Below are 14,473 nucleotides of genomic sequence, written 5' to 3'. Positions count from 1 at the left end.
ATCTAATGTGCAATCGGTAGTGCGTAATTTTTGGAGGTCACCCATACAGAATTTTGTCAGCTATTTATATTAGAACTTCTTACACATTTCTCAGTGAAGCTTAACTTGGTAGTCAGGTGTTTGTGTGTGCTTTATTAGTTTGTGAACTCTTGTCAGTTCTTTACTGATTTATTGAGGCCTTCTAAAAAAAATGCGTTGCCAAGTAAATTACGTTCCTGCTCTTTTCAGTGAGACAAAACAGTCTACTACTGGAGCCAGCGACTGTTTGTCTTAATTCTGTCTTACCGCTACAACTATTACCCTGTATGCTACTGTGGTGTATAGAACATAAGGTAGGGGGACAACCTCCCCTTGATGGATTTCACTACTTATATAGCAATGCAAAGGCCTGGGAGTTGGTGAAAGTCTTGAAGGGTCATTTTTATCTTGAGTCCAGAATTTTCTTTAATTTAACAATTAACTATTTAGCAATTAAGTTAAGAGGTTCAGTTATATTGCAGCCTTAAATTGGGAGTACTGTATATAAGCTCTGAGAGGGGCTGTCACTAGTCAATCAATGACTGGTGTGCACTGCTTTTTTAAAGCTTAAGTCAGTTGTTGTCAGGAAGATAAATAGAGGCCTCCTTCAGAGCTGTACAATCTGCACTGAGTGCTGCTTTAGTTAGCTTTACTGGTGGTAAAGATGAGCTTTCCCTTTCTTCTACGGTTTCAGCTTCATCTAGTTGTTTCTAATTTCATGGTTGGAAGTGTAAACGTTGAGGCACACTCGCTTTTTTTTTGGTTTAAGATCAAATCCTTAGATTGAAAGTTTTTGAGAAGCAGTATAGAACATTTTAAGGAATAAGTTACCTTAGTAGAAAGTTAGTTTGAGTAATTTCAACAGGAGTAATTGGTTAGAAACCTGTAGATTTTCATAACCCTGAGAAAATATAAGCCTTCAATCTTCTGAGTTTTCATGTTAGAAGACTTCACAGTTCACAGCAAAGAACTGGAAAGAACCAATTGAGACGGCAGGGTATTTTTTCTGGGTGTGAAACTATGACGTAATGGTGTTGGGAAGTCAATGAGAATATTGCTCTGCAGTGTGTTTTAAGATCTTTCAATACTAGTAGCTTTGGTCCTTTCACATGATTTGCAGTATAAAGTGTCTGGAAAAAGATCGAGGAAGCTGACCAGAGAAATGTCTTTAGCTTCCATAACACAATCTGTTTTAGCTTGTCCCTCCCAGAATATAACATTGCTTGGGATGGAGTTGGGGAGGGGTTTGGAGGCAGAGATACACTGGGAACTTAAGATGCTTCCTTATGCAATGAGTATTTGGAACCAACTTGACAGTTTCCTTTCACTTTTATTTTTGCTAGTTCCAATGGGAGTCACCCAGATCAGCTCATTTGGATTTTATTTGTCTAGCAGCTAGTTTTACTTATGGTTAAGCTTTGCATTAGCAGCTTGGACCATGTCGTGATGTAACGAGATATAATGATGATCTGCCACTATCAAATTATGTCAGCTCCTCCAACATGAGGCAGAGATATGGGTCACATAGGAGTGAAGAATGCAACAAACATTTATTACAACACCCTTTGTGCCTTTAACCAATCTCCATTGTTCCTTGTATCTCCTACACCGTAGCCAACCATCTCCCTGAGCTTTTGTAGTCCCTGTACAAAAGTAGTTTCAATTCATGCCAAACTGTCCCCCACCTCCTGCCATTTGCACTTACCCCGACTCATTCAGGATCTGTAAAGAGCAGACCTGAGGTGTCATGCCGACATAAAATGAATGTGTATTTGGTGATAATGTCACTATTTTAAAAAAAACACTCACTGGTAACAAAGAAAACATTCCATGTATTAAAATTCCATCAACTAATCACTTGTGAAAACATTCCTATTCTATAATCAATTCCAGCTGTTCATCAAAACAATCATTTAACACGGTCTCTTTCCTCCACCCCCTCACCATTAGAGTTCAGTTGTAAAATCATTCAAGCAATCAAACCCTATAATGATAATCATCAAACTTATTTCAACAGATAGGCCAAGATAGCAACTATTGATCTTTAAAGGAAACACTGTTTTATGTTTAAAGCCAAATACCTCGACAGATACAATACGTTTTTGTGAGATCATAGAGTTGCAGAAGTACTAAGGCGGAGTGGAGGCCATTCGGTCCGTTGTGTCCGTAACAGGTCTTCAACCGAGCATCATTATCTCTTGCCAATCTCCCAACCCTTGCACACTATTTCTATCCAATTAATCATCCAAGGCCTCTGTATTGTCTCAATTGAAACTGCCTCTACCACAAGCAGAGCATTCCATATCCTAACTGCGTGAAAAGGTTTTCTCTTCCAATTCGCAGTTTTTCTTTTGCAAATCACTTTAAATCTATGCCCTCTGGTGCTTGAGCTTTTTATAATCAGGAACAGTCCTCCCAATCTACTCCATCTAGTTTGCTCATGATTTTGAAAAGGTTCATCAGATCTCTTCTTAGACTTCTTCTCTAAAGGAAAACTGCTTTAATCTATCCTCAACTGAAATGTCTCAGTCCTGCAACCATTCTTGTAAACTGCTTCTGCACCGTCTCCAATACATACACATCCTTCCTATTATGTGGCACCCAAAAATGTACAATATTTCAGTTCAGATCTAACAAGTGCCACATCCAACTTCAGCATCACCTCCTTGCTCTTGTACACTATATCCCTATTAATAAAGCCCAGGATACTGTAACCTTTATCAATTGCTCTCACAACCTGTCCTGTAACCTTCAGTGATCTGTGTACATATACCCCCACTTTCTCTGAGCGGGCAAATGCATGAGTTTGCATGGCAGATGAAGTATAATGTAGATAAATGGTAGCAAAAATCAGCATGCAGATTGTCATCAGAATGGGAAGAGACTGGGAGAGAGGAGGTGCAACAAGAGCTGGGTGTTCTTCTACACCAGTCGCTGAAAGTAAGCATGAAGGTGCAGGAAGCAGTGACGGCAAATGGTACACTGGCCTTCATAGTGAGAGGATTTGAGTGCAGGAGCAAGAAGCAGGAGCAGGAGTACAGAGCTTTGTGAGACAACGCCTTAAGTATTGTCTGTAGTTTTGGTCTGTTCTGAGGAAGGATATTCTGGCCATAGGGGAATGCAATAAAGGTTTACCAAACTGATTCCTCGGATGGCAGGACTGACATGGGAAGAGAGATTGGATCAGTTAGGACTATTCTCTGGAGTTGCGAGGAAATGTGGGGTCGTAGGGGAGTAAATTCTCATAGAAACATACAAAAACACAGGGTAAACACAGGAAGGATGTTCCCAATGATCGGCAGTCCACAACGAGGGGTCACAGTTTAAGGATATGGAGTAGGCCATTTGGGACTGAAATGAGAAGAATTTTTTTTTACTCAGATAGTGTGAGTCCATGGAATACCTTGTCGCAGAAAGCAGCTGAGGCCAAAAATATTGAACGTTTCCAAGAAGGAGTTAGATATAGTTCTGAGAGTGAAAGGAGATGAAAGGGTGTGGGGAGAAAACAGGAGCAGCATACTCAGTTGGATGATCAGCTATGATTGTACTGAATCCTGCTGTAGACTCAAAGGGCTCAAATGGCTTGCCCTGATTATATTTTCTATGTTTCTATGTTTACCTTGAAGACTTATTACCCTATATTTTCTACTAGTTGGTAGCCTACAGACTATATTGAGCAATGATATTGTATCTGTTTTATTAGCCCAACTATTTCTGTCCTTGAATCCTCCAAGACATCCTCTTTCTTCAGCACTGCAATGCTTTCCTGAAACCAATACTGCCACTTGTCCACCTTTCCTTCCTTTTCTGAACACCTTGTATTCAGGAAAATTTAACAGCCACTCCTGCCCTTTCTTGAGCCAGATCCCTCTCATCGCCACAACATCATGTTACCAGAGAGCAACATGTACCTGTGACTCCTTAATCTTATTTATGATACTCCAGACATTCAGATACGGTGAATTTGACCATTCTTTGACTTTTTGGCAAACTTTGGAAGTTCCAAAAAGTTTGTACACCATTTATGGACATCGTATTTGCTTTAAACAATCCCAATGTGTGTCTGATTTCTGCCAAAGGTCAGCCAGAGTCATATGCAAAGGGAATCTCTTATCTCTCCAAGAAGTTACCCTGGCAATCTAAAGGAATTCACAAACTTTAGATATGGTCAGAGCAGAATTAATGTGCAAAATTAAGGTTTGAAACATCGACCTCACTGGGATCACGTCAGTGGAAGCAATGATCAATTTATCAGACAGCTGTCTTTGGGAACAAAGTGTGTACAATTTAAGGGCACCACACCTTAGTTGCGTGCCCCCTCCCACTCGCCGCCCCAGCAATAAATAGGGGAGCTGGGTTGGGTACTTTTGTGCCAGTGGACAGCTATTTCTCTGTACAAAAATTTAAGCAAGACTGACTTTCAATATTTTGTTCTATTTTTCAAAGCTTCTGAAGAACAATTGTAAACCATGCTCCTTTATGCATCATACTTTGCTTACATCAATGATACAAGTCAAAGATAAGAGTTCATGAAATACCCACTCCTGAATTCCTTGACAGCATTAATCCATGTGAAAAGTTGTAGTTGCTTACTTCAAAGCTACTTCCCTGAAACAAGCCAGCCTGGCTGACCTGTCCCTAAATCCTGTGAATTATAGGCTTTGTTAATTTTGATTTCTCAAGATTGTATTTAATAAATCTTTCTACAAACCTTAAACATACAAATCTGCCACCTGACCTGCTGTGCCTTTCCAGTACCACACTCTCAACTCGAATCACCAGAGCCAGCCATTATCTTGTACAAGACATTCTCATATTCAGCACAGTCACTAAAAGCAGAAACAAGCTAATGTTTCCTTCCAATGATATTTCAAAGCATCTTGTTTATGTTGGAAATCATTTGTCCAAGGATACAAATAAATTATCTTATTAACTTTCTAACATACGCACTCCAGGATATTTGATATGGAACAGTAAAATCATACAATACATGTAGAATTAAGTTTTACCTTGGTTTTCTCATCAGCAATCATATATAGCTCTTGCTCACTCATCCAAATTTCAGCTTCTGCAGCATCCAGGTAATATTGCTGGGCTTCATTTGCACCTTCCAGGCGTTTTTGTCTTTTCTCTGCTTCTTCTTGCAGTTTGTTCCATAATTCCTTTAACTCTTTCAACTGTTCCTCGATAGCAACCGAGTCAGGCCTTTGTTCCACAATCATTGCCTCCCCTCTTTCCAACACATCATCAATACGTGGCTGATGTCCCTGTATCTCCTTCTGCAAAGTCTGTGGAAGTAGAAGGAAGTCTTATGGCAGTAATGGGTTTAATCAGGCCAACCTCTAAAGTTTTGCTTATGTTCTGGAACCATGAACTTCTATATTCTTCCAGGACTGAGGAAACAAATACCACTTACCTTATTCTTCTTCATCAATAGGTGGACGGTCTGGAGGTTATGGCCATGGTCAGTACTTGTAGCTAAAGGCATTCGTTCTTGCACCCAAAGCTAAATGAAAACAGGAAAAGATATCAATTCTCACAAACAAGGTCATTGCTATCTCAACATAGTTTATTATTTTAGTTGCATGCTGTGAAAAAACAGGCACGATAAAATGTGGAGCTGGAAAAATCACAGCAGGTCAAGCAGCATCAGAGGAGCAGGAGAGTGAACGATTCGGACAGAATCCGACATCAGGACTATTGGAAGGGTCCTGCCCAAAACACTGACTCTCCTGCTCCTCTGATGCTGCTTTAACTGCTGTGCTTTTTCCAGCTCCACATTTTATTGGCTCTGACTCTCCAGCATTTGCAATCCTCACTATGTCCTAGTGAAAAATAGACACATCAGTCTTACAATCTCGTCCTCCAGATCCCTGTAAAACTGGTAGGTCATCTTCGATAGGTGGAGCTTTTGGCGCCGTTCCTGCAGAGGACCCATCAGCTGTAAGAATCTTCTCTCAATATCTTGTTCTTTCCCATCTGTCTCCATCAGTCCCTCTGGGGAGAGAATTCTGGTCTGAGAAAGAAGCTCCTCCACCTCTTTCTTTCGCATGTCCACTTGATTTTCTAATATCTGTTTGCAACAAAAAACAGTTGACTCAGACATCTTCAATTCTCCATTGCAAAATGTGCCTTTGAACAATAGGGAATGAAGGATCCACTACATCAAGGTGACTGACTAATAAATCAATGGCTTAAGTAAAAATTTTCCATGGAGTTTGTTATATGTCTCAATACGTGAGACGTTTCAGATCAGATCTGATCTGATATCATGTAAATGTGGCGTACAACTTTAATAAAAATGGAAAATGCTTCAAACATTCAACTGATGAGAAGAATTTATAGACACAGAAAGAGAGTTAACATTTCAGGTCGATGACCTTTCATCAATCTGAGATGTTGGTTTGGATTTGCGTTGAGTCGGGGTGATTTAGGAGCTATATAAAAACGGTGGTCAAATCCGGGGATGGGATGCAGATTCCCAACCATGTTCCTGGGCTTTCAGAATGTTGTCTGGATCAGCTTGTGAGCTTGCACCCAGCTAATCCCAATTATTTCATGGAGTCAGTCCAGGTCTTTAACAGGGTATGCTTCATGACACATGAGAGTCTAGATGCGGAAACCATTAGGAAGGTAAATGATAAACAACCTCTTCATGCCTAGTTATGCCCCCTAACAAAACCCCACATCAATGTACACTGCTCCTCACAGCATCCATGGCCCCTCACACTCCCTGATGCCAAGGTAAGCCACATCTCCAAATTCATAACTCTTCATACTCCCCAATCCAGGCTTTGCCCCTCCACCCCCTTCGACAGCTCCTTTTGACTTTATTCCAACCTCTCGTATTTTCAAGCTCAAGATAAACCATACAGTGGCAAAGAACCCGATGGTGACAGATAGATGTGTCAAAAGAAAAGTGAGAAAAAGTCATTTAATGATAACTTTCCACTAGGTTCAAAAACCTCACCACCCAACCTAAGACTCGGTCAGAGGTAGAATTTCATTGGATGAAACTGCAAAACACTTGATATCATTTTGTGTCAATAAAGAATGTGAGATCATTAGCAGAGATGAGACGGTCACAGGGCTCAGATGGAGTTGAAGATTAACAGGTCAGTCATGATCTCGTTGAATGGCAGACGAGACTCAATGGGCTGAATGGCCTACTTCTACTCCTATATCTCATCATCTTACAGATTTAAAAAAAGGAGTATTGGTTGTATGGAGTTTCCACAAAAAACACCATATGAAGCTGTCCATTGTTGCATCTTTGTCAAATATAGTTTGACAGAAAATATGAATGTATAAAACAACTTCACTAGCTCCCATGCATTCCTCTACCTGTCATTGCAGTTATATTTAATGACAACAGTCCTTTCTTTTGTTTTCTGTGGGGGCCATGTTTGTTTTATTACAATGTTATTCCCCCCCACCCCAGTATGGATTTTACAATTCCCCAACTATTCAAATAAACATGGCATGCCATCATACCTCTCTTGTGAAACTGTACACAGATTTCAAAAACATTTAACTGGTTCAAGGAATAACAGTCAACAAAGGAAAAAAGAAATTAATTCTGACAATATCAATGAGGTGATTAAAAAAGATTGTTGGCTGCTTTATGAATTAATTGTGTAAATTGCCATTCAAATTATCATGTAATTATTTAGTGCTACATTCAGGGAAGGAACGTAGGAAAAGTAGAAAATTCAGACCTTTAAGCCAATTCTATCCATTTAATTAGATTCATTTCAATTTGCCCACCTTTGCTTTCAATTTCTTCTTACCCCTTATCCAACAAAAAATCTATTGCAATCTTGAAAACTGCAATTGACTCAGTTGATCCAAATGTTGAGAGTCCAACCGGAAATAAAGGTTGGCGTGCAGATAGACAACAGTAAAAATGGCGATTAATAGAGTTCCAAAAAATTACATTCTGCTTAAAACAGAACTCAATGATCTTGAAAAACCATGGTCGGATAAATAGAGGAGGGTCAAATTAAGAAAAGGCTAATGTTTGGAGCAAAATCAAAATGTAAACAGGAAAGCAAAGAGCTATAAGATTATCAGTATATTATTCCACATAAGTAACAAAAGAAAAATCAGGCGAGTTAAGGTCATAACACGCAAGATAAAATCACAGTCAATGATACAAAATTGCAGAAGTAGTAAGCAGTTACTTTACTGTCACATTTACTGGACATTAGAACATATCAAAAAAGATATGAAGACATTGACTACAGAAAATAAGACAATAAGTGATAAACTAGTCAAACTTAAAGAAGATAAAAACCTTGATCTGGATAAATTACAATCATGTATATTAAAATAAATTTGAGGAGAGTTAGCAGATACACTAATATGCAGCTAAAAAAAATTAATTTGGAAAGCATTAGAAGAGTGACAGGCAAATTGTTATATTATTTAGATTGAAAAGTGGGGTAGAACAAATACAAGCAAATAGAAACCAAGGTGGCTTCATTACAAAATCATGAGGGGCATGGATAGGGTAAATAGACAATGTCTTTTCCCTGGGGTTGGGGAGTCCAGGACTAGTGGGCATAGATTTAGGGTGAGAGGGGAAAGATATAAAAGAGACCTAAGGGGCAACTTTTTCACACAGAGGATGGTACGTGTATGGAATGAGCTGCCAGAGGATGTTGTGGAGGCTGGTACATTTAAGAGGCATTTGGATGGGTATATGAATAGGAAGGGTTTGGAGGGATATGGTCCGGGTGCTGGCAGGTGGAATTAGATTAGATTAGATTACATTACAGTGTGGAAACAGGCCCTTCGGCCCAACAAGTCCACACCGACCCGCCGAAGCGTAACCCACCCATACCCCTACATTTACCCCTTACCTAACACTACGGGCAATTTAGCAAGGCCAATTCACCTGACCTGCACATCTTTGGACAGTGGGTTTCCTCCGGAGCACCCAGAGGAAACCCACGCAGACACGGGGAGAACGTGCAAACTCCATATGGGTTGGGATATCTGGTTGGCATCGATGGGTTGGACCAAAGGTCTGTTTCCATGCTGTACATCTCTATGACTCTATGTCAGTGGTAGAAAATATAATGAAAACTTTACCCAAAGGTAAACTGCAAAGATTGAAATGAAGGCTTCAAAAAATAAAGTTCATACTTGGCCAATCTTCTTGAATTTTTGAAGGAGGAACTCAGAGTACACAAGATATTGCTGTAGAAATTTGGACTTTCAGCAGTCCTTTGATAAATCACTTGAATCATAGAATCCCTACAGTGTGGAAACAGGCCCTTCAGCCCAGCAAGTCCATACCAACCTTTCGAACAGCATACCATCCAGACCCATCCCATATCACTCTACATTACCCCTGACTAATGCACCTAACCTACACATTCCTGAACAGTATGGGCAATTTAGGGATACTCATGACCAAGGTCAGAACACGTGGACTCATAGGATCATCGACAGGAAACAATGGAGAATAAGGCTGCTCAGCTGAATGTACATACACCAGCTCTGCGCCAAAGCAATTTAACTGGTCTGTCCATTCTTCCCAATCAGACTATATAACTAAAAACTTCAAGTCATAGTGTTATCAGACCCTTCAGTCCAACCAGTCCATGCTGATCAAAATTCCAAACTAAACTAGTCCCACCTGCCTGCGCTTGGCCTATATCCCTCCAAACCTTCCCTAATCATATACTTAACCAAATGTCTTTAAATGTTGTAACTATACCGCATACCTCTGGGAACCATTCTTTTAAGTTTATTCTGCACTTTCTCTGAAGCTTTTGCACCCTTCCAAATGGGAGGAAGCCAGAATTTAGATTTATCAGAACTTCCTTGCTTTTGTACTCTATACCCTTACTTATAAACCCCATAGTTCTCAATACTTCACTACCGGCTTTCTCAATCTGCCCTGTTGCCTTGAATGACTAATCTCAAATGTCTCTGTTCTTGCACATCCTTTAGAACTGTACACTTTATTGTGTCTCCCCACATTTTGTTACCAAAATTTATCACTTCACAGTTCTTTGTATTAAATCACATCAATCACTTGTCCACTTATCCCACCAGCTTGAAAATGCCCTCTTGCAGTCTACCATTACCTTTCATGCTGTTCACTATATTTCGAAGTTTTGCAAATTTCAAACTGCCGCCAGGTACACTCAAGTTTAAATCATTAACATAGATTAAGAAAAGCAGCAGCCTTAGGACTGACCTACGGGTGAGCCTCACTATATACAACCACTTTTTGTTTCTTATAACTTAACATTGTCTCCAGGCTGCCATATCTTCTTGCTCTATTTTATGCCTGGGTTCCCTTACTCAGTGTGCACTGCCAGACTATTCAGATTCTGAATTTTCTACTGCTCTTCCTATGTTCCTTCTCTGAATGTAGCACTAAGAAATTACAAGATATTAAATCACTTGGTAGTTTACACCATAAATTGGCATAAATCAACACAGCCAAGAATCTTTTTTAATCACCTGATCATTCTGAACCTGCAGGTGTGACTGAGATTTACCACAAACTGACCAAATACTTCTCACCCTTACATATGTGTCATGTAGTCTCCAGAATAATAATATAAAAAACAAATTAATACTCACCATTAGCTCCGTGTGACCAGTAAAACCACAAAAAGGGCTGATCTTTCCTTTCAATTACCCCGGTAATTCCCATCATATTGGCATATGGTGCAGAACATCATGGAATTTTAGGTATAAGTTGACTTCAGGAAAGTTTGTGTTTCTGCAAACTCTCACGCTATCATCGAAACATTCAATGCGGACACTCCAAAATTAGTCATGGCTTCTGGGATTGTGCATGTTTTCACACCAGCAAAAAGTGTTACAAATTCAGCTAGAGATTGTGTTTTCAAGAACATGAGTAGGTACAAGTTGAATTTCTTTCTGAAGAATTCGGTACTGTTCATCAGGCAAGCGAGGAGACAATTTTGTATTGAAAGCAATGCATTTTCTTAAGTGACACTTTGCGATTTTAGATATGCACCTCAGGTTGGGGTTCATGTTGTAGGTTTGCTCGCTGAGCTGGAAGGTTTGTTTTCAGACCATTTTGGTCACCATTTTGGTAGTACCTAATTCCTGAGGCACTCATGCAGGAAGTACAATTGTTTGTGGTGACCCTCAGTCAGATGGCATTGGTTTCCCATCTTCAGGTTAGTTTTAGCATATGGGGCCCACAGGTGTTTGTGATTTTGGAGACAAAGATTGGTGACAAAACATCTGAAAACAAACGTTCCAGCTCAGCAAGCAAACTTACAACCTTAAGTGACACTGATTTTAAAAGTTTTTTTTTGTGATAAACCTCATTTCAGTTGTTCAATTGAACTTTATCAAAACTACTAGTTCCAAATATGTCAGGGAATAATTTTAAAAATAATTTATTTTTCTGAATAAAAATCACATTTTAAGATGCTGACTGATTGCACTGGGTCATGGTAAAAGTTTGCACCCAGTGATACACAAATAAGTAGAATTTTGAAAAATGAAACATTATACGAAAGCCAATTGCATCCAAAGTGGAAACTCTATCTTAAAAGTTTAGAAAGACTTCAACCTTTTTTTCTTGCTTGTGGAGAAAAGTTACTTCTTCAGGATGTGTGTTTGCACCTTCAGGAACATAAGGTTAGAAAAATGAATAACCTTCACATAATTTTTATTTGTTGCCCCACCTATGGTACAGAATGACTTAGTAGCAAATTTGATATTAATTTTGGGCAACACTCTGGAGATTGATCAGGGCACCACAGCTCTTAAAACAAGCTGACCAATGCACTGCTTCTATCAATGGCAAGGAATTTAGATTTGAGTTATCTGCTAAAGTTTTGTATTTTGGCAGACACCAAATGCATGCTTTTGCAAAGACATGCTTGGAGGATTTAAACTTTGAAGGATTGTGGAAAATAGAATTTATTTCAAGTTTTATGGTCATATCTGACTGAAGGGGTTCCATTAAGAAAAGGTAATTGCATGGAATTTATGGTGAGTTGGCAAATTGGATACAAACTTGGTTTGGCTCCAGAAGACAGAGGCTAGTTGTGGTGGGGGGGAGGGTTGTTTTTCTGACTGGAGGTCTACGACCAGTGAGTCCCACAGGATCAGTGTAGGGACCTCTGTTTTTTGTAAGTAATATAAAGATTTGTGTGAAAATGTTGGTTGCCTGATTAGTAATTTTGCAGATGATGTGAAAATGGGTGGAGTTGTGGATAGCAAGGATGGAAATCAAAGGATATCAGGAGATAGATCAGTTAGAAATTTGGGCAGAGAAATAACAGATGGAGTTTAATCCAGACAAGTGTGAGGTAATGCATGTTGAGAGGTCAAATGCAAGAGGAAAGTATACAGTAAATGGCAGAACCCTTAGGACTATTGCTTGGGGTCCAAGTCCATAGCTCTCCCAAAGTGGCAACACAGATGGATAAGGTGGTAAAGGTGATGTATGGCATGCTTGCCTTCATCCATCAGGACACTGAGTATAAAAGTTGGCAAGTCATCCTGCAACAGTATATGGCTTTGGTCAGGCCACATTTGGAGTACTACGTGCATTTCTGGTCTCTGCACAAGGGGAAGGATCTGGAGGCTTTGGAGAGGCTGCAGAAGAGGTTTACCAGGATGCTGCCTGGATTGGAGTGTATTTGCTATAAGGAGGGGTTGGACAAACTTGGATTGCTTTTGCGAGAGCGTTGGTGGTTGAGGGGTAATTTGAAAGAAGTGTGTAAGATTATGAGCATGGATATGGTGAATAGTCAGAGACTCTTTCTCAGGATGGAAATGTCAAATATGTAATCCACCAGACCAATTCTTGGAGGAAATCTTGCTATGAACAAGATGCCAAGCTGACCTCTCTCATTTCTGAAAAGAAAACTCTGCGTATCAGTTCAGGGTGAAAGAATGATTGAAAGAACACCTCAAGATTTTACTTTCTGAGAAGGCTATGTCTGCAAGACTTCAAAGACCATGAATGCTTAGCGACTAGACCATGTATGTGCCAGAACATCAGGCTCCAGCACTTTATTCTATTGCCTTCAAGGATAACCCATTGACCAAAATGCATTTTTGTTCAGAAAGCCAATCTCTGCAAAAACATTTGGTTTTTCTTCCCTCTTTTCCTGAATAGTCTATGTGTATATGTTTGTGTACATGCAAATGATTGGAATATCTACAGGGGTAACCATTTATACTTCCAAATCACTGACTGTGTACATTTACCAACTATTACAGCTTTATTTTATATAGCTTTTGTTTTGATATTTAACCAATAATCCTATTTATTAAGAAGCCTCATTTAAAACCTGATATAGATAAGTTATTCAATTGCTCATCTTGGCAACTGGGAAGAAATATTTTCATTTTATGCTGTGATCCACAGAGCAGTGGGACTAAATGTTGGTGCCCTCCTCCAACCTTGGCCATAACAATGCTTAGAAAAATAAAATATTTTGCCATTTTACTAAATGGCCAAATCTAACATATGTACTTTTGATCCACGGCTGCTAATTCCGGTTTTGAATTTTGTAGAATATGTCTAGATTTGAAGAAAATCCCTAAACATCAAAAAGGTGATACTAACTTTATTCATTCAGGGTGATACAAAATATTTTAATGTGCCAAATACCTGTTGCTGTTCCAGATTTTCATGTGTATTCTACTGATGACCTGCACTTTGTTGTCAATTTCATTCAATCTAAGTTTGTTCAATACAGTGCATCAGTTGTATGATACTTTGATTTTTTTTACTAGAAATTCTGTGTCCTATGATCCTGTCCCACTAGCTACCTGATGAAGGAGCATCGCTCCAAAAGTTTGCACTTTCAAGTTAACCTGTTGGACTCTCTCCTAGTGTTATGCCATTTTACACTCTGTCCACTCGGGTCCAACACCTGCACCTCCACATCAATTTCATCAACAGACATTTGGATAAGTACATGAATAGAAAAGGTTTGGAGGGATATGAGCCAACTGCAGGCAGGTGGGGCTAGTTTAGTTTGGGATAATGGTCAGCACGGACTGGTTGGACCATAGTGTCTGTCTGCATGCTGTCTGTCTCTCTGACTTTATGACTCTATTTACAAACCGTCCAGTTGAGCATCCTCAATAATGCAAATGAAAATAAGAAATGGTGAAAGCATCTGTGGAGAAAGAACTATCATTACCTGTAGCTTTTTCAGCAGAATATTGACACTGGTCAGGTCCTTTCCAAAGTCATCCGAATGCAGCTGTAACTCTACCTCAGTCAACCACTTGTTTAGGTCATCACGGGTCTGTGCAAACAGTTCCGACCGATTTGCATCGAAAAGGCGCTTTGCCTTACTCTCAGTGGTGACATCCAACACATTCCACAGATCAGTCAATTCTTGCAGTTTGTCCAAGATCTGTGGTTTAAACTCGGGTTTCTCCTCCATCAGCTTCTTTCCTTCCTGATGCAAGGGAAAGACCA

General features: G+C 39.6%; 1 protein-coding gene across 7 annotated transcripts in view; it reads right to left on the bottom strand.

Moving 5' to 3' along the window:
- The window catches only part of LOC122553773 (spectrin beta chain, non-erythrocytic 1-like), a 332,898-nt gene that overhangs the window by 75,321 nt on the left and 243,104 nt on the right, over positions 1–14,473 (bottom strand). For all 7 annotated transcript variants that reach the window (XR_015757960.1, XM_043698081.2, XM_043698085.2 and 4 more), the window contains 4 exons: positions 14,190–14,453; positions 5,873–6,091; positions 5,435–5,524; positions 5,028–5,306 (listed from right to left, as the gene is read on the bottom strand). Coding sequence is in view for 6 of the 7 variants with exons in the window: in XM_043698081.2 (XP_043554016.2) it covers positions 5,028–5,306; positions 5,435–5,524; positions 5,873–6,091; positions 14,190–14,453 (852 nt within the window). In the remaining variant the exon portion in view is untranslated. The remainder of the gene's footprint in view (positions 1–5,027; positions 5,307–5,434; positions 5,525–5,872; positions 6,092–14,189; positions 14,454–14,473) is intronic.

This window comes from Chiloscyllium plagiosum, unplaced genomic scaffold (assembly GCF_037043375.1).
Source record: "Chiloscyllium plagiosum isolate Xiang-an unplaced genomic scaffold, Cpla_swu_hap1 HiC_scaffold_8, whole genome shotgun sequence".
In the NCBI taxonomy this organism is placed as follows: domain Eukaryota; kingdom Metazoa; phylum Chordata; class Chondrichthyes; order Orectolobiformes; family Hemiscylliidae; genus Chiloscyllium; species Chiloscyllium plagiosum.
This window is presented reverse-complemented; position numbering and strand designations above follow the sequence as displayed.